Genomic DNA, 25,128 nt, shown 5'->3' with positions numbered 1-25,128 from the left:
TCTCTCTCTCTCTCTCTCTCTCTCTCTCTCTCTCTCTCTCTCTCTCTCTCTCTCTCTCTCTCTCTCTCTCTCTCTCTCTCTCTCTCTCACACACACATACACACACATACTGATGTCATCTGACTTACTTGGTATCACAAAAGGTGCTGCCTTGCCGGTTTTTGCTGAAAAATAACTCCGAGACAATTAGATTCAATGAATACAATGATACAAGTAACCGGCAAGTCATAAATCCAAGAAGGTGTGGGGACCGACACAAAATAGGCTGGTTGTGGGGTCCGTCACAGAGAAATTAGGTCGAAAGTGGGGTCCGACACAGAAAGTGGGGACCGACACAATGAATTATGGGAACCGTCACGCCTACGTCACAAAAGTGTGTGGGGACCGAACACAGCCAATTTCACTGACTACTTTTGTTGTTTTTATTATTACGGCTGTTTGGATGGCCCTACAATCTTGAAACTTGGGCTGTCTGCTACAGACATGTTGAACTTTTTGCTGGACCAACGACAGTTCCAAGCAGGCATTTTTTGGTAGGATATTTCTTGCCGATGCTACGAATTATGCAGTTTTGCAGTAAAGTGGAAGGCATTCTACCTAATAACGGCTAAAATATCAAAAACCTTCAATCCAACAGCACCTAGGCATGTAGTGTAAACACTCACAGATCTAACAAGACCATTCTCAGAGAGCAACATTGCGTAATACTACCATAAATGGATGTTTTGTCCGCGAATTTTGGCGTGTGGGAACCGAGTGGGAACCGAACACAAAGGGTCAGGGCACCGGACACAAAGCGTAGGGGAACCGTCACAGTGTCACCGGTGTGGATCTGTCTGTCTGCATGTGAAGCCTACTTACAGGACACGACTGCCAACTAGTCTCGGCCCGCTCAAAATAATAATGACCGAGACTTTCAGTACTTCCTTCGCGTCAGTGACGTCTAACCCTCTTACGTCATAATGTGACGTCAATGTAATGTGACGTCTTCAAATGTTAGAGTTTCTACCACAGACATACACACATACATACATACATACATACGCACGCACGCACAGACAGACAAAGTTTATCATCGCATAGGCTACACTTACGTGGAGCCAAAAATTGGTTGGACAAATTTGGCCCCATGAATGTAAGGTCGCCTATCAGTACTATCGAAGGGTGTTTTTTTGTTCAGTGTAGAGTTTATACTAGATCAACGAGGCCGAGAATCGAAATATCACCACGGCGAAAGATGAAAACGTCACACCGGCTCTGAATATGAAGCTGGTGGTACTTTGCAGAGCTCCACTGGACCATGCAGCTTATGTTGGAGGGTCGTCGGCCTGGGCTAATTAAGTCAGTCCAGTCCGAGTCTCTGTCTTCAAGCGGGCTGGAGTTTCCTGCAATCCCGGTGTAGCCGGGATGTGGGCTGCGTCTTGTTGCGGCCGCTGCAAGTGAAACTATGATGATTCCGACACTTTTACCCCAAAAATCGGTTCATTCAAAACGTGCACCGAATGGTTGTGAGAACTTGAACTCGAGGAAGGAGTTTTGCCGCGTTTACTATGCAATTTTTCAGTCACCTGAGCGGCACTGCCGGCGGGCTTCGCCGGAAGGGCCGCCGGGGGGGGGGGGGGGTGTAGTCAGTCAGTGCATATATATACTATAGATAGATAGTGTCAGTGGAGTTTATGTAAGATAAACAACAAACTAGACCGGCTTGCGTTCTACCTCAACTTTCAGTGTTAGTTTTAAAAGGTTTTCCATCGTTTACAGTGAGCGGTGGGACAATGTACATTCGAACTTGTCTATCATATATAACGACCACCCCGCAATTAGGGACCGACCCGCAGACTCGGTGGTCGTTTGAGCTGGACAGGTAGTCGTTATGGACAGTTGAATTTCATTGGTAAAAACCAGTCGTCGGTGATCGTCTAGGTTTATCTCATAATTTTTCAAGAATGCGTTGTGTTTGTGTTGTGTTTAGCAGATACAGTGGTACTGATCAATTGGTTTAACTTCTTTATGTTACTCTTCCCAGGCAAGAAGTGCTGAGACTTGAAGCCTGTTTGCAAAACGTTTCGAAAAGAAAAGCAACACAAAAACCCAAAAGTACAAAACTATGCAGTTCTTCTCATCTAAAAACAAGGTACAGGGCCGGACTAGAGGGGGGGGGGGGGGGTTACAGGGGTTGCGCACCCCCCCCCCCCTGGCTTAAGCATGTACCTCCCAAACGCATTTTTTTTTTGTGGAGGGAGGGGGGGGGGGGGGGTTGCATTTGGATCATCATGAAATCCGAGGAGAAATCGCACCTCTCACCCCCTCCAAAAAAAATCATGAAAAAGGGAACATTCCTTGCATTGCATTCCGTTGCCTGTGCGTCATTGCCTATAGGCCCATTGCAGAAACTCAAGTTATCAACAGCATTTCTACTCGGCGCGCGCGGTATGAGAATCACGGGTCGTAACTCTCTGGAATTGGTCATCCGCCGCCATGTTGGATGCCTTGCACGATCTCTGACAGTGCTTGAGCGTTGGGTGGCGACTCGACAAAAGTGAAAATGACACGTTGTGTGGCCAAAAACTGCACTCAGCAGGCACACTTTAGGATCCCTAAAGTTGTTTACCATCAGGGTGACAACTGGAAGGAAGTTACTGAGCGGAGAAGACGATTATAACTGGTTATTTTTTGCTGTGTGCAGTGCGCTAATCAACAATTGTCCATCGGTTGTGCCTTTAGAGTGAACACTGTGATAGGATGCTTTGAAAATTATACTTTGCAGTAGTTACCTGAGCTGCATTGTACCTCATTTGCCTGTCTTGAGAGCTTTATCTTGTGAATTTAATTTGGTGCACTGTCTGCATGGTAATTTGAGATAAAGAATAAATAAATGAATATAATAATGTATTCTTGCTTTACTTTTTATGTTGTGCTGTTGTGTTAAAAAGGCAGATCCCCTTTGGACTCATGCATGCACAGTTTTCTTCATTTTGTCTGCATACACAGTGAAATACGCAAAAAGAACAAGAGTGCAATGAAGAAAACTAACAAAGACGGCATCCAATATGGCGGCGCGAAGAGAGTATGAGCGGAGTTGTGCCCCTTAGGGCTAAAGCTAGCCGATCCATTTGATAACGTCACGCCGAGTAAGAAGAATGAATTGGACCTTATAAGGCCCATTGCAGAAACTCAAGTTAACAACAGCATTTCTACTCGGCGCGCGCGGTATGAGAATCAGGGGTCGTAACTCTCTGGAATTGGTCATCCGCCGCCATGTTGGATGCCTTGCACGATCTCTGACAGTGCTTGAGCGTTGGGTGGCGACTCGACAAAAGTGAAAATGACACGTTGTGTGGCCAAAAACTGCAGTCAGCAGGCACACTTTAGGATCCCTAAAGTTGTTTACCATCAGGGTGACAACTGGAAGGAAGTTACTGAGCGGAGAAGACGATTATAACTGGTTATTTTTTGCTGTGTGCAGTGCGCTAATCAACAATTGTCCATCGGTTGTGCCTTTAGAGTGAACACTGTGATAGGATGCTTTGAAAATTATACTTTGCAGTAGTTACCTGAGCTGCATTGTACCTCATTTGCCTGTCTTGAGAGCTTTATCTTGTGAATTTTGGCGCACTGTCTGCATGGTAATTTGAGATAAAGAATAAATAAATGAATATAATAATGTATTCTTGCTTTACTTTTTATGTTGTGCTGTTGTGTTAAAAAGGCAGATCCCCTTTGGACTCATGCATGCACAGTTTTCTTCATTTTGTCTGCATACACAGTGAAATACGCAAAAAGAACAAGAGTGCAATGAAGAAAACTAACAAAGACGGCATCCAATATGGCGGCGCGAAGAGAGTATGAGCGGAGTTGTGCCCCTTAGGGCTAAAGCTAGCCGATCCATTTGATAACGTCACGCCGAGTAAGAAGAATGAATTGGACCTATACAGCTTGCTGTCGAATTTACCTTTTTCGTTCAAGGAGAGGCTTCCTTTCCCTCCAGAAACATCAAAAAACGTTCAGCTTCAAGGGGGCGAAGCTCCCTTGCAACACCCACCAAGGAGGCTTCGCCCCCTGGACCCCCATCAAGGGGCTTCGCCCCCTGGACCCCCATCAGTAACCACCCCCCCCCCCCCCCTAGTACCTACCTAGTCCGGCCCTGAGGTATGTTCACCAATTTATAATGGAGATAATGGCAAGGCTCAATTAAAAACCATTTTTCACCAATTTGTAATGGAGATAATGGCAAGAATCTATTCAAGCTGTGACGTAACCCTGTGTTCGCACAAAGCAGTTGGCCTCCAAAATCTGTAAAAAACACACACACACATTTTTAGAGAATATGAAAATAACAAGAAATTCCTCCGAGGTAGGAAAAACACCCCCGTCAAAGGGAAATAACCTTCTCAGTTGGTGGCAGTGACTGAGTGAGAATGGTTATTTCCCTTTGACCATTAATATCTCCCTCTATAAGTCCTTGTATAATTTTAATCCACCAATAACTCCCTAACCGTGTGTTTGACTGGTCCCAATTTTTGTAAGGACCGTCTCAGGAATGTATAGAACCTGTTCACCAAGTTTGGTGACGATCGGTCCGTTCATTCTTGAGATCTATATGCGAACACAAACAAACAAACAAACACATCGACCGAATCCTATACACACCAATAACTCCCTAACCGTGTGTTTGACTGGTCCCAATTTTTGTAAGGACCGTCTTAGGAATGTATAGAACCTGTTCACCAAGTTTGGTGACGATCGGTCCGTTCATTCTTGAGATCTATATGCGAACACAAACAAACAAACAAACACATCGACCGAATCCTATACACACCCCTATACCGGGCGTGTAAAAATATCCAACATTACCTGCTTATGAGTATCTACCAAACACAAAAATGAAAGAGACAAACAAGTTCTCAATGCCCGGTTAAACTGATTACTGAGTTATGTCCCTCAATCATCTCTTTACATGGAATGCATGCACGTTTGTTTTACTGGTTGAGTTTTTGTCTCAATGTCACATTTTCAATAACTATAGTGTTTTACTAAGGAGGTTGCATAGTCTGAAGTCACACGCTTTGAAAACAGATATATTTCAGCCACACAGCATATTTTAAAAACGTTTACAAACCCACGTCAATGTATACAAACTTTTACATACCCAAAAGAAAAGTGAAAGAGGGGGGGGGGGGGGGGGGGTGAGGGGGGAACACATTTTACAAGCCGTTTCAAAAAAAAAATTTAAGACTGCCTGTGCGAACTCTGTTGTCTGGCTGTGCTACTGAGCTTCTGTCCTATTTTCTTTAACAACTTGACTGAGGAGACCTGTCTGCGCTAACCTGCCGATCAAACTGTCAGCAAACTTTCAACCGCAGAGACATAACAGCAACTTTAGCACAAAGTCGTGGTTAGTGATGACGTGAACATCTGTTGTTGTATCTACACTAGACTGCGCTCCAGAGCAGATCCTATCGGCCAGTTTGTTTTAGCCTGCCAGCAGAGACGGTTTACCGGGGTGTGGCCGCTGTTCAACAGCTTTCCGGAGCCAGAAGTGAGAGTTGGGTGCTGGCGGAGGACCAGTGTTCCTGTCCATCCCAAAAGGGAGCTGCTATCATGTTCACAAAGGTGTCACCTTTCCCCAGACACCCCATACGCCCCCCCCCCCCCCCCAAAAAAAAACCACCCCAACAACTGGCCTCAACACAGTCACAGATCAATAAGGCGACGTATCTTTCTTTCTTTATTTGGTGTTTAACGTCGTTTTCAACCACGAAGGTTATATCGCGACGGGGGAAGGGGGGAGATGGGATAGAGCCACTTGTCAATTGTTTCTTGTTCACAAAAGCACTAATCAAATTTGCGCCAGGGGCTTGCAACGTAGTACAATATATTACCTTACTGGGAGAATGCAAGTTTCCAGTACTTAGGCAAAGGACTTAACATTTCTTACATACTGCTTGACTAAAATCTTTACAAAAATTGACTATATTCTATACAAGAAACACTTAACAAGGGTAAAAGGAGAAACAGAATCCGTTAGTCGCCTCTTACGACATGCTGGGGAGTATCGGGTAAATTCTTTCTCGTCCGTCCCAACCAGTATGGGACTCCCCCTAACCCGCGGGGGGTAGGCGACGTATGCATGTTTCGGTTTTGTATATGAAAAAAACAACCAAGCAAGGTAAGTTATAGGAACGTTGAATTGTGACAAAACAAAACGTTACGGTCACAGTTGTGACAAAACAAAACGTTACGGTCACAGTTGTGACAAAACAAAACGTTACGGCCGGGTCACAGTTGTGACAAAACAAAACGTTACGGTCACAGTTGTGACAAAACAAAACGTTACGGTCACAGTTGTGACAAAACAAAACGTTACGGTCACAGTTGTGACAAAACAAAACGTTACGGTCACAGTTGTGACAAAACAAAACGTTACGGTCACAGTTGTGACAAAACAAAACGTTACGGTCACAGTTGTGACAAAACAAAACGTTACGGTCACAGTTGTGACAAAACAAAACGTTACGGTGGTTAGTCAGTGACTGATCTGAAGACTGATCAGAAGGACTTCTTCTTCTTCTTGCATTCGCCGGGTGTCATGGTTGGCGTTGATGCGTGGCCGGTACCATGGTTTGTTAGAGTGCGCCGTGCAGCCCAGTACCTCCGTCTTCAGCTCTCGAGGTTTCTGTCGGGGTTACCTTACCCTTAGCTCATGGCCCGTACGTCCTACCCTGAGAGCACAGGGGGGAGGATTTGCCGGGATCCCACCCGGAGCTAGGGTTTCAATGCGCCCATACTCATTAGATGAGTCCCGTCGAAGGGCGACAGCATTTCGAAGAGAGTAGCGGCAGTGCCGGCTTAGTCAGTGACTGACCTGAAGACTGATCAGAAGGACTTCTTCTTCTTCTTGCACTGATTCCGACCCATTCGCCGGGTGTCATGGTTGGCGTTGATGCGTGGTGCCATGGTTTGAAGTTAGAGTGCGCCGTGCAGCCCGTCTCAGTTCAGCACTCGAGGTTTCTGTCGTGGTTACCTCACCCTTAGCTCATGGCCCGTACGTCCTACCCTGAGAGCACAGGGGGGAGGATTTGCCGGGATCAGTCCCACCCGGAGCTAGGGTTTTTGCGCCCATAATCGCATTAGATGAGTCCCGTCGAAGGGCGATGGAGCATTTCGATGAGAGTAGCAGTGCCGCCTGCTACCCCACTCCACCCTGGTAGGAAACACGCGGCCAGTTTGGTCCGCGGCCGCAAGCGGCTGGTCTTCATATTTGCAGAAATTAATATGTAAATCGCCGTGAGCTCTTGTGAGAAGGGGCGATTAATAAATGTCCATTATTATTATTATTATTATTATTATATCTGAAGTCCGTTCCTCTATCCGCCACCCGGGGACTGACGCGCTGGGTTGGGGGTGGTCGCCCCACTGAAAATCCCACACTGGGTTAAAGAAGTTCAGCCTGTCCCAGGATCAGAAGGACTGACTGTGACATCATTCACTTCTCTTTCAGTTTTATCGACTGACTAAGTTGGACTTTCAGCCGGTCAAGCAGCGTTAAGATAAAAGAAAATTCATTATACTGTGCCGCAGAAAAAGACTGAGAATTTGAAAAATACACTTGTAGGTAACGGTGAGGAAGAGGGTGGAGTTATAAATTGGGCTTTGACCGTGTGACGAAGCCGGAGCGGCCGCCGGTGTGACGTTTTCATCTTTCGCCGTGTTGATATTTCGCTTCTCGGCCTCGTTGATCTAGTATAAACTCTACACTGAACAGAAAAACACCCTTCGATAGTACTGATGAGCGACCTTGTGTACCTTACATTCATGGGATTGGGGCCAAATTTTTCCAACCAATTTGTTTTATTTAACTTAGAAATTTGATTCATCCTAAAATGTTTTTCTTCTTCAAGGGACGTAACCACTCAGTACACGTTTTCGAAGAATTCGATTTTGGGGGTGAAACTTCTATTAAATTTTACCACCAATTTTCTTCACATGCAAGAAACTGACATGCTTTGCGTCCATAAATAATTTCACTTCTTAAATTTACCAGGAAACAACATTTCAGTCTTGAGTAGTATATGTCGAGGGGGAAATATGTACACAGGCGAAAGATGAAATCGTGACACCAGGGAGTCAATGATTTCAAGTTCTGAAATCAGTGCCACTGATTCAGCTGCCGTCAGTCAGTCTGGCAGTATAGTTCTTCGGGTACTTGCATCACGGCCTGTTTACTTTTATTTTCGAAGAGCCTCAGTTCAGTTTCTGGGTAAAAACATGAAAAAGGGAACCTTTATTTTGAGAGCCTGTAGGGTTACTCGACACGGCGCTGGCAAGTTGTCGAGAGCGAACCGTAACCGACACGCCGGTTCTCGAGCCTGGTGGCTCCGTAACCGACTCGTCGGTTCTCGAGCCTGGAGCTGTGGGTTCCGTAACCGACTCGTCGGTTCTCCAGCCACGACTTTTGCAAAATTTGTGTCAAAATGGCTGCTTTTGTGGAACTGAAAGGAGCCGGACTAATCGGTATCAGCTTTTGTGTTAAATATTTGAACAAACGGGTTTATGTTGACATAGAATAATAAGACATGATACATGAATTAGAATATTGCAGATCAGTTTCTGTAGTAAATGTTTCGGTCTGTCATATACATGTGCAAATAATCAATTTTGATCACGAAGTGTAGGCCTAAATCTGGAAGGGGGCGTGACGCTGTACGCTGTTTTGTAAAAGCTACGCTGCGCAAAGTTAAAATGCTCAGCTGCAGACAAGATCAGTATCGTAGTGAATTCATACTACCATGATTCTGTTGGCTATACATATGTGCTTACCCAAAACTCAGTCATAGACATGTTGCCCATTCTCAGTCTTACTTTCAAATGCACATGTGCGCAGAAATAGACATTGCTTTATCATAATTCATATATAATAAAGTTGGCCAAAAAATTATTGCAACAAATTTCAAACTCAAATTAAAGCATTAATTCCTGTGTCATTTAATTAAAACTGTATATTATATATGCCAGTTAAGACCAGACAAAAACGGAAGAGCCGAATGAAAAATTGACAAGAAATCACAATAGGCAAATCTTTGCAACTTTGACATACGAGAAGAAAGTCAAACCAATTATCTACCCTGAACAGATTGTTTTGTTTTGCTACCTTGCGTATTTCGCGTGCTATGCTATTCCTACTGATGCAGGTGTCGATCGGAAGAGCGGTCAAAAACGGAACGTTTTACGTCAATTTTTATGGGTATTATGTCAAAAAGCGCTACATTTTAGCAATGACTTGGTGGATTGCTTTGAAACTTTCAGAATATTTTACCAACATACTAGAGATACTTCGTGCGAACGTTTGGATCGTTACGGTTGTTTATCCAGATGTGACGCAATGTTTCGGAAAAATGTTGTTAAACTTGTCATAGATTGTTCACTTGTCTTAAAAAAATTCATGACTTTGTATATCCACAGATAAATGATTGATACAGATTCTGTCTAAGTTTCATTTGCGTGTAGCCGCTGGCGTTAATTTGCTAGTCATGCAAACACATGAGAAAACAAGAGGCGAAGCCTTCAAGGCTCACGTAAGAAATCAACAAACAGTAACACAAACCCAATCACTCCATCACACATACACACACACAGTAAACATAGGTGACACGGTGCAAGAGTGCAAGACACTAGATCTAGATCTGTCTGTCTGTAGCCTACTTACAGGGACACGACTGCCAGATGACCAGATCAACACTGCGCTTTCGACAGCGCTTCCTCGCGCAGACACTGGAAACACGCTGTGCAGATTAACCTGTAGGAAATCTCCTTTGGTATCTTCTTTATCTATTTTTCTGGAGCTACGAAACCGAACAATGTGAAATCGTCTTCTCCGAATCGGCGAACTGCAGCTCGGTGATAACTGTATCTATACCACAATCCTTCACGCGATCTGACCTAACCTTGACCCCTGACCTGGTCTACATACCATACACGACACAAACCAGTCACCTGTTTTTACCCCCCTAAAACCCCCCACCACCCGTTTTCTTTGGATACACACTTTAACTACATACGTGCCGACGAAATGTTGATCATTGCTTCGATACTTTGAAGCTAGCTGTTGCTTGAATAATAACCAGGTAAAATTAGTATTTCGGTGTTCAGTCAAATGTTAAAGTTTCTACCACAGACATACATACATACATACATACACACATACATACATACATACATACATACATACATACATACATACATACATACGCACGCACGCATGCACGCACGCACAGACAGACAAAAGTTAGCATCGCATAGGCTACACTTACGTGAGCCAAAAATGGAACGTTCACGCTGTTTCGCGCTTATAGCTGTTATCGCTGGGTGCATCTTAAAACATGCTACGGTCACGCTTGGCTGGGCATCGCTGTGGCACCAGAATCATCGCTTAAATATGTACCGTGTTTACAGGCCCAGCAATTTTGCGTCAGTGCTTACACGCACATAAAACTTTAGCAGTGTGTGTATCAATCATTTTTCTAAAGATATGCAAAGTCATGAATTTTTTGGACCCAAGGGAACAATCCTATGACGAGATTAAAAACTTCTTTCGAAAAATTGCATAACATTTTAACAAACACCTGTAACAATCCATAATTTCGCTCGAAGTATCTCTAGTATGTTGGCAGGGCCGGACTACCGGGGGGGTTATGGGGGTTGCGCAACCCCCCCCCCCCCCCCTAGCCTAAACATGTACCTTACTTATTTAATTTTTTTGTTATTATTGCTTATTTTATGCCGTTTCATGCAAGGAGCGACCATTTTCCTATCTCATAATATGACCTACCCGTCAGCTTCAGGGTGCTTCGCCCCACAACGAGGGGGGGGGGGGGGGTGGGTTCTAGGGTTTCCGGACCCCCCCCCCCCCAGCCAAAAAATAAAAATATTGAATGAGGTATGCATTTCTTTATTTTACATTGAGTTTCAATTTTTGGGGTATTAATCAGTGACAAAATCTGCTGCCTGAAACTGGTAATGATCATCCTCAGAATGCACCAGATTGCACCATTTTGCATCCTTTTTTTCAAAATTTTCCGGGGGGGCATGCCCCCGGACCCCCCTAGCAAGCTAGGCGCTTCGCGCCGTCGACTCGGCGCTTCGCGCCTTCACACCCATATCTTCACAATATACTTTTGAAAAAAACCAGTCATAAAATGAACTGATCCGCCCCTGCCGCCAGGGGGGACATCCCCCTGGGCCACCACTGGCAACCCCCCCCCTCCTCTTCGCCTAGTCCGGCCCTGGTTGGTAAAATATTCTGAAAGTTTCAAAGCAATCCACCAAATCATTGCTAAAGTGCAGACTTTTTTGTCATGATACCCCTAAAAAATGACGCAAAAAGTCCCGTTTTTGACCGCTCTTGAGATCGACACCTGCATCAGTAGGAATAGCATAGCACGCGAAACACGCAAGGTAGCAAAACAAAACAATCTATTCAGGGTAGATAATTGGTTTGACTTTCTTCTCGTATGTCAAAGTTGCAAAGTTTTTGCCTATTGTGATTTCTTGTCCATTTTTCATTCAGCTCTTCCGTTTTTGTCTGGTCGATTTTGAGGGTACCCTTACTTGCGCGGCGGTCACGTGATCCCTGTAAAAGAAATATTTAATCCAAAAGGTGATCCTGGAGGTTAAGTGAACGGTCATAACTGGCATAGACAGTTGTAATGAAATGACACGGGGATTAATGCTTTAATTTGGGTTTGAAATTTGCTGCAATAATTTTTTGGCCAAGTTTATATCAGTAAAAACTTTGCAAAGAAAAACTATAAAGGTAAGGTGCTCCACGTACACCTGTTAAAGATTTTAAAGATGTATCCGACACATTTTTTTCTATCTCCAGAAAAAGACAAAAATGGTGATGTGCTGTGGTCATGGTCGTACCCCTCTGTTACGAGCGAGCAGCGAGAGTATCTCAAGCTGAAATCAGGCCTGAGCAGCGAACAATCAAGCTGTGTCAACTTTGTCTATTGCCAGTGGCGACAAACATGGTACTACATCCTGAGGTCTGAATTCTCTGTGGATTCTGAAGGCAGCCCTTTGTCAAAAGTGAGACGAGATAACATTTCTACTCAAGAATGAGTGTTACAAAATGGGGAGTTTTTAGTTCATAAATATCCGGTTCATGTAGAGTGGTCTGCATCTTTTAAGTTCTCTGAAAACTTGGCAAAACGCAGGTGTTCAACAATAGCTAGGGAGTCAAACTGAAGATACATTTGTTAAGAAAGAATGTTGAAATTTAGACAAGTTTTAACCAAGAAATTAGGTTAAAATAGAGAAATTTAAAAAAGCCTAAAGGGAGGTAATGCTCTGTACCAGCCTGTAGATCCAGAAGAGGATACACGAACGAGGAGATCTAATTTGTAAGATTAGTGAAACAGGAAAAGTGGTCAACTTTTCGCTGCTGTTCCAACACAGGGCTTTGGTAGAGAAGAAGTCTTCTGCAAAACTTTTTCAATTGGATCGCTTTAAAGGCGATATATATATATACATGTATATCCATAAACTCAAACAGCTAGAAATGTTGGATTACATTTATGTGGAATTCCGAATACATCTGATAGCTCTTTCACTTTCACTGTCATATACTTGACCTTAATATGCACACAATTTGTTCATGCTTTTACAGCACACAAGCGCGCTCAACACACACACACACACACACACACACAAAAATATGCACAAAAACACCCATCTTTTTCTCTAGAGTTCAACCTTAATCATGTACAATATTTGTCACTGCCTTGTTAGTGTAAGAACATTGTTTGCAGGTCACAGATGTTGCCCTGGTGTTGATCTCCAGGGACTTCAATCCTGAAAAATACGAGACTCTGTGCCAGATATTTCTGCGACAGTACAAAGAGACAGGAAACCCCACATCTGTGCTGGAGGGATATCTCTCTGTTGTCACAAGAGGGACTTGTGCAAATGATGAAAATGGAAAATTTTCTTCCGGGGACTTCGAAAAAAAGCAGGCATATGCTAAAGTTTGCTTGAAAGGTAACAGAAACAGACAGAAATGTCAAAGTTTTAGTTTCATTCACAGCCACTTGTGGGTATTTCAGGTGTTTTTTTTAGGTATTTTAGTTTGTGTGTTTTGTTTTGTTTTGTAGTAGTTTGCCCCTTTTTGTGTGAGCAAATGGAAACCAAGATTCAGAGGTAATGCATATATCTGGAAGCCAGTATGTTCTTTTATAGGCTCCTGTCTAAGTGAATCTATCTTTTTAAACAGTCTGCTGACTCCTCAGAAAGTAAGGAGCCGGGTGCATGCATGGATCTCTCTCTCTCTCTCTCTCTCTCTCTCTCTCTCTCTCTCTCTCTCTCTCTCTCTCTCTCTCTGTCTCTCTCTCTCTCTGTCTGAAAAGGTGTAAAGGAGGGAAAAGGGGATACATATTAAACAAATAAAGCAGGAAGAAAAAGGTTAATATTAGAGAGATTAAGTGTACAGTGTTAGTGGTTAACTTAAGGAAAATCTCTGTATCATTACGCGTTCCGCTTACCATAACAAAACCGACAACGGCGTCTTGGCCCGTGCGTTTAGTTTCACTTTCGTTAACGTAATGGGAGGGAAGACAACTGTTGCAATAATTCGAAAGAGTAGCGTCCCATGTCTGGACTCTTCAGTTGGAAAAAGAAGAAAAGTCATACACGGAGCAGACGATACAGCCGACAACAAGAATGAAAGAAACGATCATTGCAATTTTGTTTGTATTGATAAATCGTAATGTTTCTTTGATACATTTTAACCACTCAAGTGTTGAATAGGCGCATGCAGAACGTTCAACGTGTACAGAATCTTCAGAAAGTGAATGCGCTGGAAGAGAAGTGTTTGCGTGCATCTTTCTCTGTCTGCAGATTCACTCATTCCGATTAATTTCTTTGGCTAAGAATTTAGTGCATCAAACCTGGAATAAATCACACATGAAACTGACATTTGTAACATAAAGTTGTTCAGGAACATACTAGTTATAAAGAAATGTATGAATAAACAAACGTTCGCCGAGTTTTCACATACAATTTAGGGCTCGTTATTTCTGTCGATTTAACCACCGCTCGTTAGCAGATCTAAGGAAGCAAACGTAAACTTTGACCCCTAACCTTTGAACTGCGCACAAAACGCTGACGTCACCACATAAAAAAGTACCGATAACCACAAACACTAACACTAATACTGTACACTTAACGAGTCTAATAACTGAGAAAATGCAATAATAGGGTAGAAATTAAATTGGCCATTCACTTCTATTGTCTGCAGGCATAAGGTAACATTTGAAAATGATGAATTATAATCAAGGGTTACTGGCTGGTTATACTTTGACCAAGAGACTGGCATGTTGATAAAAGGGACATACACAATTTCTTTGAATTTCAGATATTATACAGACATTTGGAGTGGAGGTGATACTCATGTACACGGCCATGTTGCTGAAGAAACGGATCGTAGTCTATTCCCCACCACATTCTTTAGGCCAACTTCTGGATTACACAAGGTAATGAGCGCTTCTGGGGTGATAACGCGAGACAACTCCTGTGATCTTGCCGCGAGGTGGCGCCAGTACCAGCCGAAAGAAAGAAGGGGCATAACCTTACCAGAACCGACCATTGACTGTTTACTGTATAAAATGCACGACTTACACACGAACTGTTACCGAACCAATATGCTATTTGGGACCAATGCAAGTTTTTTTTCCTTTCTCGTGTGGTCTTGCCGCAAGGTGGCTCCAGTTACCAGCCGAAAGAAAGAGGGGGCATAACCTCAACAGAACCGCCCATCTAAGGAAGATTATTACTGTTGTATGTTCAAACACTGCTTTTAGTTTTGGTTCGTTCCATTTGCTTTGATGCTAATTAAAAGAATACTTGGAAGTGATCCGTCTTAACAAAAAAAGCAGAAATACATAACATTGGGGTTCCCCCCGCGGGTTAGGGGGAAGAATTTACCCGATGCTCCCCAGCATGTCGTAAGAGGCGACTAACGGATTCTGTTTCTCTTTTTACCCTTGTTCAGTGTTTCTTGTATAGAATATAGTCAATGTTTGTAAAGATTTTAGTCAAGCAGTATGTAAGAAATGTTAAGTCCTTTGTACTGGAAACTTGCATTCTCCCAGTAAGGTAATACATTGTACTACATTGCAAGCCCCTGGAGCAAATTTTTGATTAGTGCTTTTGTGAACAAGAAACAATTGACAAGTGGCTCTATCCCATCTCCCCCCTTTCCCCGTCGCGATATAACCTTCGTGGTTGAAAACGACGTTAAACACCAAATAAAGAAAGAAATAACATTGGGTGTTTTTTTTTCCCCTGAGGAAATAGGGGAAGTTCTGAGTCTGATTTAATATGTTTAGACTGAAACCCATCAAGAAATGAGTCTACACATGTACTTGTAGCATTGGTGTTATCCAAATTGCTGTTTGTGCTGGTGATTCTTAATTTTTATAAAATATTATGTTGTGTATGTACTTTTAATATTGTTAATTCTTTATTTCGAGCCTCGATAATGCAGTCGAATCTGCCCTTACGACCACATCTCGAAAGCAACAACCTGCCCACAACCAACCTTAAAGATCCCAGACAATTTTTTTCCCTTTTTATTCACCTTCCCCGAGCAACCATTTGTCTATAACGACCACTTTTGATGGGTCCCTCCGATGGTCTTTATGGACAGGTTCAACTGTACATTGCTCTGAGCATGATTTCCATGCATGAAGCACTTTATAAAAACCATGTATTGTTATTATTTTTGTTGTTAAAATGTCATGTCACAGGTCTCTGCCTGCCTTTGCGTGGCATCGGCAGAACTGGAACGTAATCTATCCATACGTACACCTGTCGGAGCCAGAGGCAGAGGATCTAGCCAGTCTATCCCACTTTGTCGCTGGAGTCACTGAAGCAGCTGTGGAAGGCAGGTAATGCACAGAAAGACGGCAGGATGTGTTGGAGGAAGGGGGAGGGGGGTATGGATGGGGGGGGGGGGGGGGTTGGGCAATGAAAAGTTGGTTTTTCTCTTGCTTGGCTAGTTAGATCCTTTTCTCTCCTTTTTTTTTAATAGAATTTAATGGGAGTCAATACCACTATGCTGATTTATGTAGTTTTAAATGCCAGGAAATACTGTAACTGATGAAGAAAAGTACTATTCAGCTGAAAAGTAAAATGCAAATTTTGTTCATGACATAATGACTTTTACAATGAAGGCATTCATGAAAAAAAAACCACTGTTGCTTGTTTCAGGCTGGACTTGTATGATCTGTTTGTGAACATCCCAAACAGTCAGATATCCATAGCACCACATGCTAAAGGTGAGAAAAGGACCTCATTGGGTATCCTTTAGGGTGGTTGTTATCAAGAAGTGCATTATCAGGTCATCAGGGAAAGTTCGCCTGCATCCTTAGCATCACTAACACTGAACTTTAGGAACGTTACATGTAACATCAGCTTCATAACACACAGAAGTTAGATGTCCCGTCAATCTGAAAAAGTATTCTTACAAAAAAGTTATATGATAACATAATGTCAAATTACCAGGCTTTATCCAATCTTCAGGTTGAAACTGTTGTAAAGACTGATATTAATTTGGCAAAATCAACGTCACGAGGTCTACTTCACGAAGCTTGCTGCAAGAAGCTTTGGCGAGGCCACAAAAAAAAATTAGTCTGTTTACGGTAACATAGGCCCAAAAAATAAGGTCGGTAGGTCGGGATTTATTTATTTTTATTTTTATTTTTTTCTCAAACAACCCATATTTTTAGGTTATTTTGCCATCCCAAATGCCAAAAAAAAGTCGAGGGTCGCACGAAAAAATAGGGTCGGTCGGGATACCGTAAACAGACTATTTTTGTTGTTGTTGTTGGCCCTATGACATTTTGGTGAAAGTACTTCACAAAGTCTTCGCGAAGTCATCTTCAGGCTCAAATAAGGGCAGCATTATGTAGTATGAGCTACCAAACTTGTTATCTAATGCTAGCACCCACTTGAGCATGCTAAATGTCTTGCAATAATTATCCTCATTGCAGCAAGTAAAGGTGTTGCTGAAGTGAAAGTCAAAATTTTTGTCGCCAACAGATTGTCGTTTTAGGACCAGACATGACGTCCACGTATATGTGAAGAGCTGAATTGACTGCTGTTGTTGGTTCAAACCTATGTCAAACAGGTCTTCTTGTTTTTGAATGACCTGCTCTTTTTGCTGAGAACAGAGAGCTTTGCCATGGGGAAACTTCACAAGGACATTGCCATGGCGATGGTGCAGTTTGCAGAAGAAGAGGGAACCACAGACCAAGATATGATAAAAGTGAGTCATTGCAAATTTGAAAAAGAACTCCGTGTTGCTACGAACAGTTGGTTATTTTGAGTGGCCTAATTGGTTTCTAAGTCCCTGATCACTTCATATTCCTGTATCTGTAAATGTCAAAAGTCTTTATGTTTAAACTTGGGAGACCAATAGATGTAACTGTCCAATTGGATGTGATATACATTGGTACCTGCAATGTGAGGCCAAATCAAATGAGGACACATCCCAGTAAAGGGACCTTTTGTAGTCCCTTTTTCTATTACCCTGCCAAAATATGCCTGTCATTTACTTGGATGCTCATAAAAGACGATGTTAGGAAATAACTCTTGCTTTTAGTGAGTCAGACAGGGCGGGGATGTAGCTCAGTCGGTAGCGCGCTGGATTTGTTGGTCGCTGTCAGCGTGAGTTCGTCCCCACGTTCGGCGAGAGATTTACTTCTCAGAGTCAACTTTGTGTGCAGACTCTCATCGGTGTCCCAACACCCCCGTGTGTACACGCAAGCACAAGACCAAGTGCGCACGAAAAAGATCCTGTAATCCATGTCAGAGTTCGGTGGGTTATAGAAACACGAAAATACCCAGCATGCTTCCTCCGAAAACGGCGTATGGCTGCCTAAATGGCGGGGTAAAAAACGGTCATACACGTAAAATTCCACTCGTGAAAAAAACACGAGTGTACGTGGGAGTTTCAGCCCACGAACGCAGAAGAAGAAGAAGAAATGAGTCAGACTTTTACACTGTATGACATAATAGGCCAGTGACTAGCAAGGGGTGTGTCTGAAACACGAGAACAAAGAGTATGTGTAGAAAGCTTGCCTCACAAAAAGCAAGAGTAATCATTCTTTCACAACCCATACAAACCCAACAGAGTTATTTCAGGAATTCATCTATTCTGATTTTTTTGTACAGTATAGTTTTACACTTTGTTCTGTGTTTTGTGCAGGAGATCGCAAGCAAAACCAAGGAACTCCTGAACAACCTGAAATCCCTAGCGACTACTGGAGAAGACGGAAAACTTTCACTGTCACTGGAAGCCCTGAAGGCTCGCAAAATGCCCCCTGCTACCGAGAACTTCCTTTTCTCTTTGGCTGCTTGTGAAGGATTCGTGCAGTTGTAGTTCAAGGGAACTTGCTTTACAGTGCTGGTGAACTGATTTTTGGTGCAAGCGAACTGCCTTTGGCTGCCACTTGGATAAACTTAGGTGTGTGCAGGTTAAAAAGTATAAATACATGTAGTCATGTGCTTCCGGAGTTGAATGAAACAGTGAAAGTTGTAAACAAGTTGGTTTTAACTGGTGCTACGAACACTGCTTACCATTATGTTAGCTTGCAAATGTGACTGCTATATGCTAGGAAGTTATTGTAGATAACATTGACAGTGTATAGCTCTGTGTAATGGTGTACCTCATGATCAACTTGGCCCACATACTTTTTTGCTTAAACATGGTGGTACAGTGTACATCATGTGACATGACTTTCAAATACTTAAAGTAACCTACACCTTGCAGTATAGAAAACCACAAACAAGTCGCGTAAGGCGAAAATACAACATTTAGTCAAGTAGCTGTCGAACTCACAGAATGAAACTCAACGCAATACAACGCAGCAAGACCGTATACTCGTAGCATCGTCAGTCCACCGCTCATGGCAAAGGCAGTGAAATTGACAAGAAGAGCGGGGTAGTAGTTGCGCTGAGAAGGATATATCACGCCACACACAAGACAGAAGTCGCAGCACAGGCTTCATGTCTCACCCAGTCACATTATTCTGACACCGGACCAACCAGTCCTAGCACTAACCCCATAATGCCAGACGCCAGGCGGAGCAGTCACTAGATTGCCAATTTTAAAGTCTTAGGTATGACCCGGCCGGGGTTCGAACCCACGACCTCCCGATCACGGGGCGGACGCCTTACCACTAGGCCAACCGACAGGCGCAGTGGCGTGGTGGTAAGATGTCGGCCTCTTAATCGATATTTTGAGAAAAACACTATACTAAATCCCTACATCAAGAAGATATAGATTGCTTGAAGAAATGCAGAAGAACACTACTCTTAACAGCTGTTTTCTCGTTGGAAAAAGTAAACCCCGACCCCCCCAAAAAAACAAATAAATGAAAAAATCAAAGCAAACCAAGCAAACAGGAAGAAGCAACTGATAGATCCGAAAGACCGTACGGTACATGGACAAAACACATGTATGCAGTGTGCTCAAAATCGCTATGCTTATCAGGCCACCGATAACACGTGAATGTGTTGACATCTCAAAGTACCGACACATTTTTTGAATATGCTTGATTGTGGACCTTGGACAGTTCTTGCATTTAGTCAAATTCGTTTCCCACGCAAAAGCTTTTCCTAGTTGTTCCTGTCAATTGAAACTTCTTCTTCTTCTGCGTTCGTGGGCTGAAACTCCCACGTACACTCGTGTTTTTTGCATGAGTGGAATATTACGTGTATGACCGTTTTTTACCCCGCCATTTAGGCAGCCATACGCCGTTTTCGGAGGAGTCAATTGAAACAACTCTCCTGACAGACATTTTAATGTTTTGCTTCTTCCAAAGCGTTACAGAACAAAAGCCTCAACCTTGTGCTGACATACAAACAATCGTGTACAAAAAGAATGTCTGCGACGTATTGGCGCTCGATTAAAAACACGAGGTTTTGCGTCATTTTGTCAGCACTTTGTCATGTTGATGTCAATGAAATAGCGTAATAGTGACGCAAATGACAAAACCCCTGTCGGATCCTTCCTGAATATGGGCCCAGGTCATGTTTGATATGAAGATACTTCAACACAGTCAGTAATTTGGTACATGTACATGTATTTGCAAATGATTTGTGTAAGACCAGGATTTCTCATGAAGGCACTCTCGTGATAACAGTTCACCTCACCGTCTCAGATCTCAGGCTTTTACATGGAATAATCAATCAATCAATCAATAGGAGGCTTATATCGCGCATATTCCGTGGGTACAGTTCTAGGCGCTCTGCAATGATGCCGTATGAGATGAAATTTTATACGGCCAGTAGATTGCAGCCATTTCGGCGCATATTTACCTTTCACGGCCTATTATTCTCAGTCACACGGGTATAGGTAGACAATTATTAACTGTGCCTAAGCAATTTTGCCAGAAAAGACCCTTTTGTCAATCGTGGGATCTTTAACGTGCACACCCCAATGTAGTGTACACGGGGGGTGTTCGGACCCCGAAGAGAGTCTGCACACAAAGTTGACTCTGAGAAATAAATTTCCGCTGAACGTGGGTTTGAACTCACGGTGACAGCGGCCAACTGAATACAAATCCAGCGCGCTACCAACTGAGTTATATCCCCGCCAATAAGACCATCTCTCCACTTGGTCCCATACCAAAAATGATCAGCCTGGGTGCTCTCTGTCCACAGTGGAAATGTTTTGATGATTTCATTTTGTAAATGTAACCAGTGGCTTTTTAAGGAAATAATTCAGAAAAATTCAGACAGCACCCAGGCTGTTCATTTTTGGTATGTGACCAAGTTGAGGGGTGGTCTTATTCCTAGTCAAAGCCTGGCCAGATCTGAGATGGTGAGCCAAACGGTTTTCATGAGAAGGAGTGTGCCTTAATGGAGGAAATGACCACTAAAATACTGGAAGCATGTTGTTGAACTGTAAATCCCACCAACACCATTTTTCTATGAGTTAATGGGGAAATTGACATTAAAGATAATATATAAAAACAATAAGAGATGCCTGCACCGTTGATACACAGAGGTGATTTGAATTAATGAATGAATAAATGAGAGAGAGAGAGAGAGAGAAGAGAACCTGGGAACAGAAATGAGAAAACAACAAAACAAAAATCTTGTCACAAAATATTTTTATTTCATATTACTTCAAACATCTCTAAGTGAACTTCATGATTTCATTATTAAGTTAGCACGTGTTTCTGATGCTGAAAAAAATCGAAGAAACATGATCAAAGACAATGACAACACCAACAGAATGACCAACAAACAAACCATGACAACTACTGAACTTGGCCTCGCACAACATATGATGAACACAATCCGGTATGACCACACATGGTCTCAAGAACAAGGGGAGGTAGACCCACAGTAATCAGTATCATAGTAAACATGTCTCAAAGTGCCATGCGACTTCACACAGACATCTTGGCCCTTCCGCAACCTCCAGCTCCTTCCACAAGGTAAACTTATTCACCCACTCATTCATTATCAATTTCATCAATCTTTTAACACATGTAATTTTACCACTCTCCTACCCCTTTCAATCTCCACCCGCACATTCTCTACAACAATCACTGGCCAAACTCGGCTTCCGAAAAGGATCTTTCTGCACTCATCCTCTCTTCCTATAATCATACCGGATTCTTTTCACTTGAAAACTATTAATTCACTCAAATCCTGGTCAATTTTTGATTGGTCCTTTGTTAATATGAATTCTTTCACCCACAACATTCATTTATTCACTTATTTTCATCCACACGTTTACAAAGCCATGCTATCTTCACAATTCATGCTTATCGTTCTTCATTTTTTTTTCTTTTCATTCTTCCTTTCTTCATGGACATCCCTCTCTTGTTTCAACTTTTGAGAAAAAAAGCACAGTTCTTGTGCATAATCTGCCTATTTTCCACACAAGTTCATGCATCAACAGTACACACCAATGTCATTCATCCTGTGCATGGCTCTTTCATTCAAATTGGTCTGCGCAAATCATACAGTGGAACCCCTCATTTAAGACTCCCTTCCTTTCAAGACCATGATTTTCAGACTTTCTGTTCATAACATCTGTAAATTTACCTCCATTTTTACTGAAGACTCCTTCCTTTTCAAGATCTGATTAATTTGTTTTTAGGTCTTAAAAGGGGGTGTGGGGGACATATTCACTGTACGTCTCGTTTTTTCTCTTTCAGAATTCTGTTAGCCTCTTCTTTTGCCCAACAGATGCTTATTCATCGCCTCGCGATTTCCTTTTCTTGGTCTTCCCACCTTCCTGTGGTTGCTCAATTGAGCTTCGTCTTTTCTTGGGGTCTTCTTCCTGAAAGTGGACTAGGTGTGTCAAAATTACAGAAAAGAAGAGTCCTGCCAAACCAATAACAAAGATAAGAAACAGAAAACAAGCAAAAAACAAAGCTAGAAAACATGGGTGTGCTAACAAGACACAAAACAGAAAACAAAACAAAGCACTAGAAAACCTGGGTGTGCTTAAAAGTAAAAAAAACCAAAAAACAAAAAAAATAACAAAGCTAGAAAACCTGGGTGTGCTTACAAGACATCAAAAAAGGAAACAACAAAACAAAGCTAGAAAACCTAAGTGTGCTTACAAAACAAAAATAAATCAACAAAACAAAGCACTAGAAAACCTGGGTGTGCTTACAAGTTAAAAAAAAAGAAAAGAAAAGAACAAAATAAACCTAGGTGTGCTACTGCTAACAAGAAACAGAAAACCAAACAAAGCACTAGAAAACCTGGGAGTGTTTACAAGTTAACACAAAAAATAAAACAACAAAATAAAGCAGAAAACCAAAATGTGCTACTGTACTGTTAACAAGAAACAAGACAAAGCTAGAAGTAGAAAACATGGGTGTGCTAACAAGACAACAAGAATCAGAAAACAAGACAAAGCTAGAAAACCTATGTGTGCTTACAAGACAAGATACACAAAACAAAACAAAGCAGAAAACACGGGTGTGCTAACAAGAAACAGAAAACAACAAAACAAAGCTAGAAAACCTAGGTGTGCTAACAAGGCAACAAGATACAGAAAACAAAACAAAGCTAGAAAACACGGGTGTGCTAACAAGACCAAAACGAGCAAGAAAAAAAAGCTAGAAAACATAGGTGTGCTAACAAGAAACAAAACAGCGAAACAAACCTAGATAACCTATGTGTGTTAACGAGACAAACAGAAAAAAACCAATCCAGATACATATTTCTCTCTTTAATAAAAGGATAAACAAAAAGGCAAAATGAATGAATAATTAAATCACTCAATAAATATATCAATGAATAAACAATTAAATAAATAACCCCCAAACGAACAAAGAAATAAAACGGACAAAGACTAAGTACCTTCTCAGACGTATCTCCTCTGCGACTTGTCCTGAGCACTTTGGCTTCCGCTGACTGCATCATCATCTGAGTGCTGACATATTGCTGTGGAAACCCACAGAGAAGCACGTGAAACAAAGTTTTGTTTCAATCGTAACAAAAGCAGACAACTACATAGATTTTGTATACAAGTACTCTTATGACATATTTCAAAGCGCTTGCTTCCCCCAAAAGTTGATTTTTTTTCTTCCATTTTTAACCCAAACTTGACCCCACAATGAACTTGAACATTTGATTAGGGTCACCCAGACTTTGTTCCTGTCTGGAGGTAATCCTTTCCTAGAAATGCATGACATTTCAATGCTGTAGCTTGAAAAATGGTCAAGAAAATGATAATGTTTCATTCTTCGACCCAAACTTGGAATTTGACTGAGGTCTTCTTCTTCTTCTTCTTCTTCGTCGTTCACTAGATGGAGATGCCAATCGCCCGCACGAAAGCAGCTGTCCTCTGTAGGTCCTCCAGGCCGCCGAAGAGCTTGACCCTCAGTGGTACTGGTTCCGGCACTGAGGTCTTTAGACGAGCGCAGTGGCGTGGTGGTAAGACGTCGGCCTCCTAATCAGGAGGTCGTGAGTTCGAATCCCGGTCGCTGCCGCCTGGTGGGTTAAGACTAAGAGTGGAGATTTTTCCGATCTCACAGGTAAACTTATGTGCAGACATGCAAGTGACTTTTAACCCCCGTCGTGTGTACACGCAAGCAAAAGACCAAGTGTGCATGGAAAAGATCCTGTAATCCATGTCAGAGTTCGGTGGGTTATAGAAACACGAAAATACCCAGCATGCCTCTCCCGAAATCAGCGTATGCTGCCTGAATGGCAGGGTAAAAACGATCATACACGTAAAAATCCACTCGTGCTAAAAACATGAGTGAACGTGGGAGCCTAAGCCAATGAACGAAGAAGAAGAAGACCGAGGTCAACCAGACTAGCATCATGTCTAGAGGTTCTGTCTTTCTTTATTTGGTGTTTAACGTCGTTTTCAACCCCGAAGGTTATATCGCGACGGGGAAAGGGTGGAGATGGGATAGAGCCACTTGTCAATTGTTTCTTTTTCACAAAAGCACTAATCAAAAATTTGCTCCAGGGGCTTGCAACGTAGTACAATATATTACCTTACTGGGAGAATGCAAGTTTCCAGTACAAAGGACTTAACATTTCTTACATACTGCTTGACTAAAATCTTTACAAAAATTGACTATACATGTATTCTATACAAGAAACACTTAAGGGTAAAAGGAGAAACAGAATCCGTTAGTCGCCTCTTACAACAATGCTGGGGAGCATCGGGTAAATTCTTCCCCCTAACCCGCGGGGGGTATGTCTAGAGGTTATCAAACCCCAGCAATATGTGTAAAGTTTCAGATTCTAGTTTAAAAAAAGTTCAAGAAATTGATAATTTTTCATTTTATAGCCCCAAAACAATCCTGCTGTGACCCTCAAAGTTGACGAGTGTCCAACAGACTTGGATCAAGTCATGAGGTCATGAAACCCTAGAAATATATCCAAAGTTTCAAAGCTTTAGCTTAACAAATATCTGACAAAAACCTCAATGATAAGTTTTATGTTTATGAACAGCCGGCTAACCGGCCATCCATAAGAAGGAAAGAGAGAATGCTTACTGTCCTACAGGCTTAATATTTCACCTCTAAAGGACATGATATGGGTTATATGGCAGAATGACTGAGGTCTTTTACGTGC

General features: G+C 42.4%; 2 protein-coding genes across 3 annotated transcripts in view; one reads left to right on the top strand and one right to left on the bottom strand.

The window, feature by feature from the left end:
* Positions 1 to 8,307: 8,307 nt before the first annotated feature.
* On the top strand, positions 8,308 to 22,735 carry LOC138981472 (DENN domain-containing protein 10-like). Its single transcript, XM_070354393.1, has 8 exons — positions 8,308 to 8,514; positions 11,882 to 12,087; positions 12,810 to 13,038; positions 14,411 to 14,528; positions 15,804 to 15,944; positions 16,267 to 16,334; positions 17,229 to 17,323; positions 18,266 to 22,735. Exons 1-8 carry the CDS (start codon positions 8,475 to 8,477, stop codon positions 18,437 to 18,439), a joined length of 1,071 nt encoding a protein of 356 aa, XP_070210494.1. The 5' UTR covers positions 8,308 to 8,474; the 3' UTR covers positions 18,440 to 22,735.
* The window catches only part of LOC138981471 (bromodomain-containing protein 8-like), a 55,334-nt gene continuing 51,365 nt past the window's right edge, over positions 21,160 to 25,128 (bottom strand). For both annotated transcript variants that reach the window (XM_070354391.1, XM_070354392.1), the window contains exons 19-20: positions 23,395 to 23,478; positions 21,160 to 22,360 (exon numbers count right to left, since the gene is read on the bottom strand). In XM_070354391.1, the coding sequence (XP_070210492.1) occupies positions 22,271 to 22,360; positions 23,395 to 23,478 (174 nt within the window). In that variant the 3' untranslated portion in view covers positions 21,160 to 22,270. The remainder of the gene's footprint in view (positions 22,361 to 23,394; positions 23,479 to 25,128) is intronic.

Source organism: Littorina saxatilis, linkage group LG12 (genome assembly GCF_037325665.1).
Source record: "Littorina saxatilis isolate snail1 linkage group LG12, US_GU_Lsax_2.0, whole genome shotgun sequence".
In the NCBI taxonomy this organism is placed as follows: Eukaryota; Metazoa; Mollusca; class Gastropoda; order Littorinimorpha; family Littorinidae; genus Littorina; species Littorina saxatilis.
The sequence above is the reverse complement of the archived record's forward strand: the minus strand, read 5'-3'. Positions and strand labels throughout refer to the sequence as shown.

What these genes read in the sequence shown, in the direction of transcription:
- LOC138981472 (XM_070354393.1), top strand. Translation starts at nt 8,475, where the DNA reads ATGGCTGCTTTTGTGGAACTGAAAGGAGCCGGACTAATCG. An exon ending in AAGGCAGCCCTTTGTCAAAA is followed by an intron (nt 12,088 to 12,809) that starts GTGAGACGAGAT and finishes CATTGTTTGCAG; the next exon opens with GTCACAGATGTTGCCCTGGT. An exon ending in CAGACCAAGATATGATAAAA is followed by an intron (nt 17,324 to 18,265) that starts GTGAGTCATTGC and finishes TGTTTTGTGCAG; the next exon opens with GAGATCGCAAGCAAAACCAA.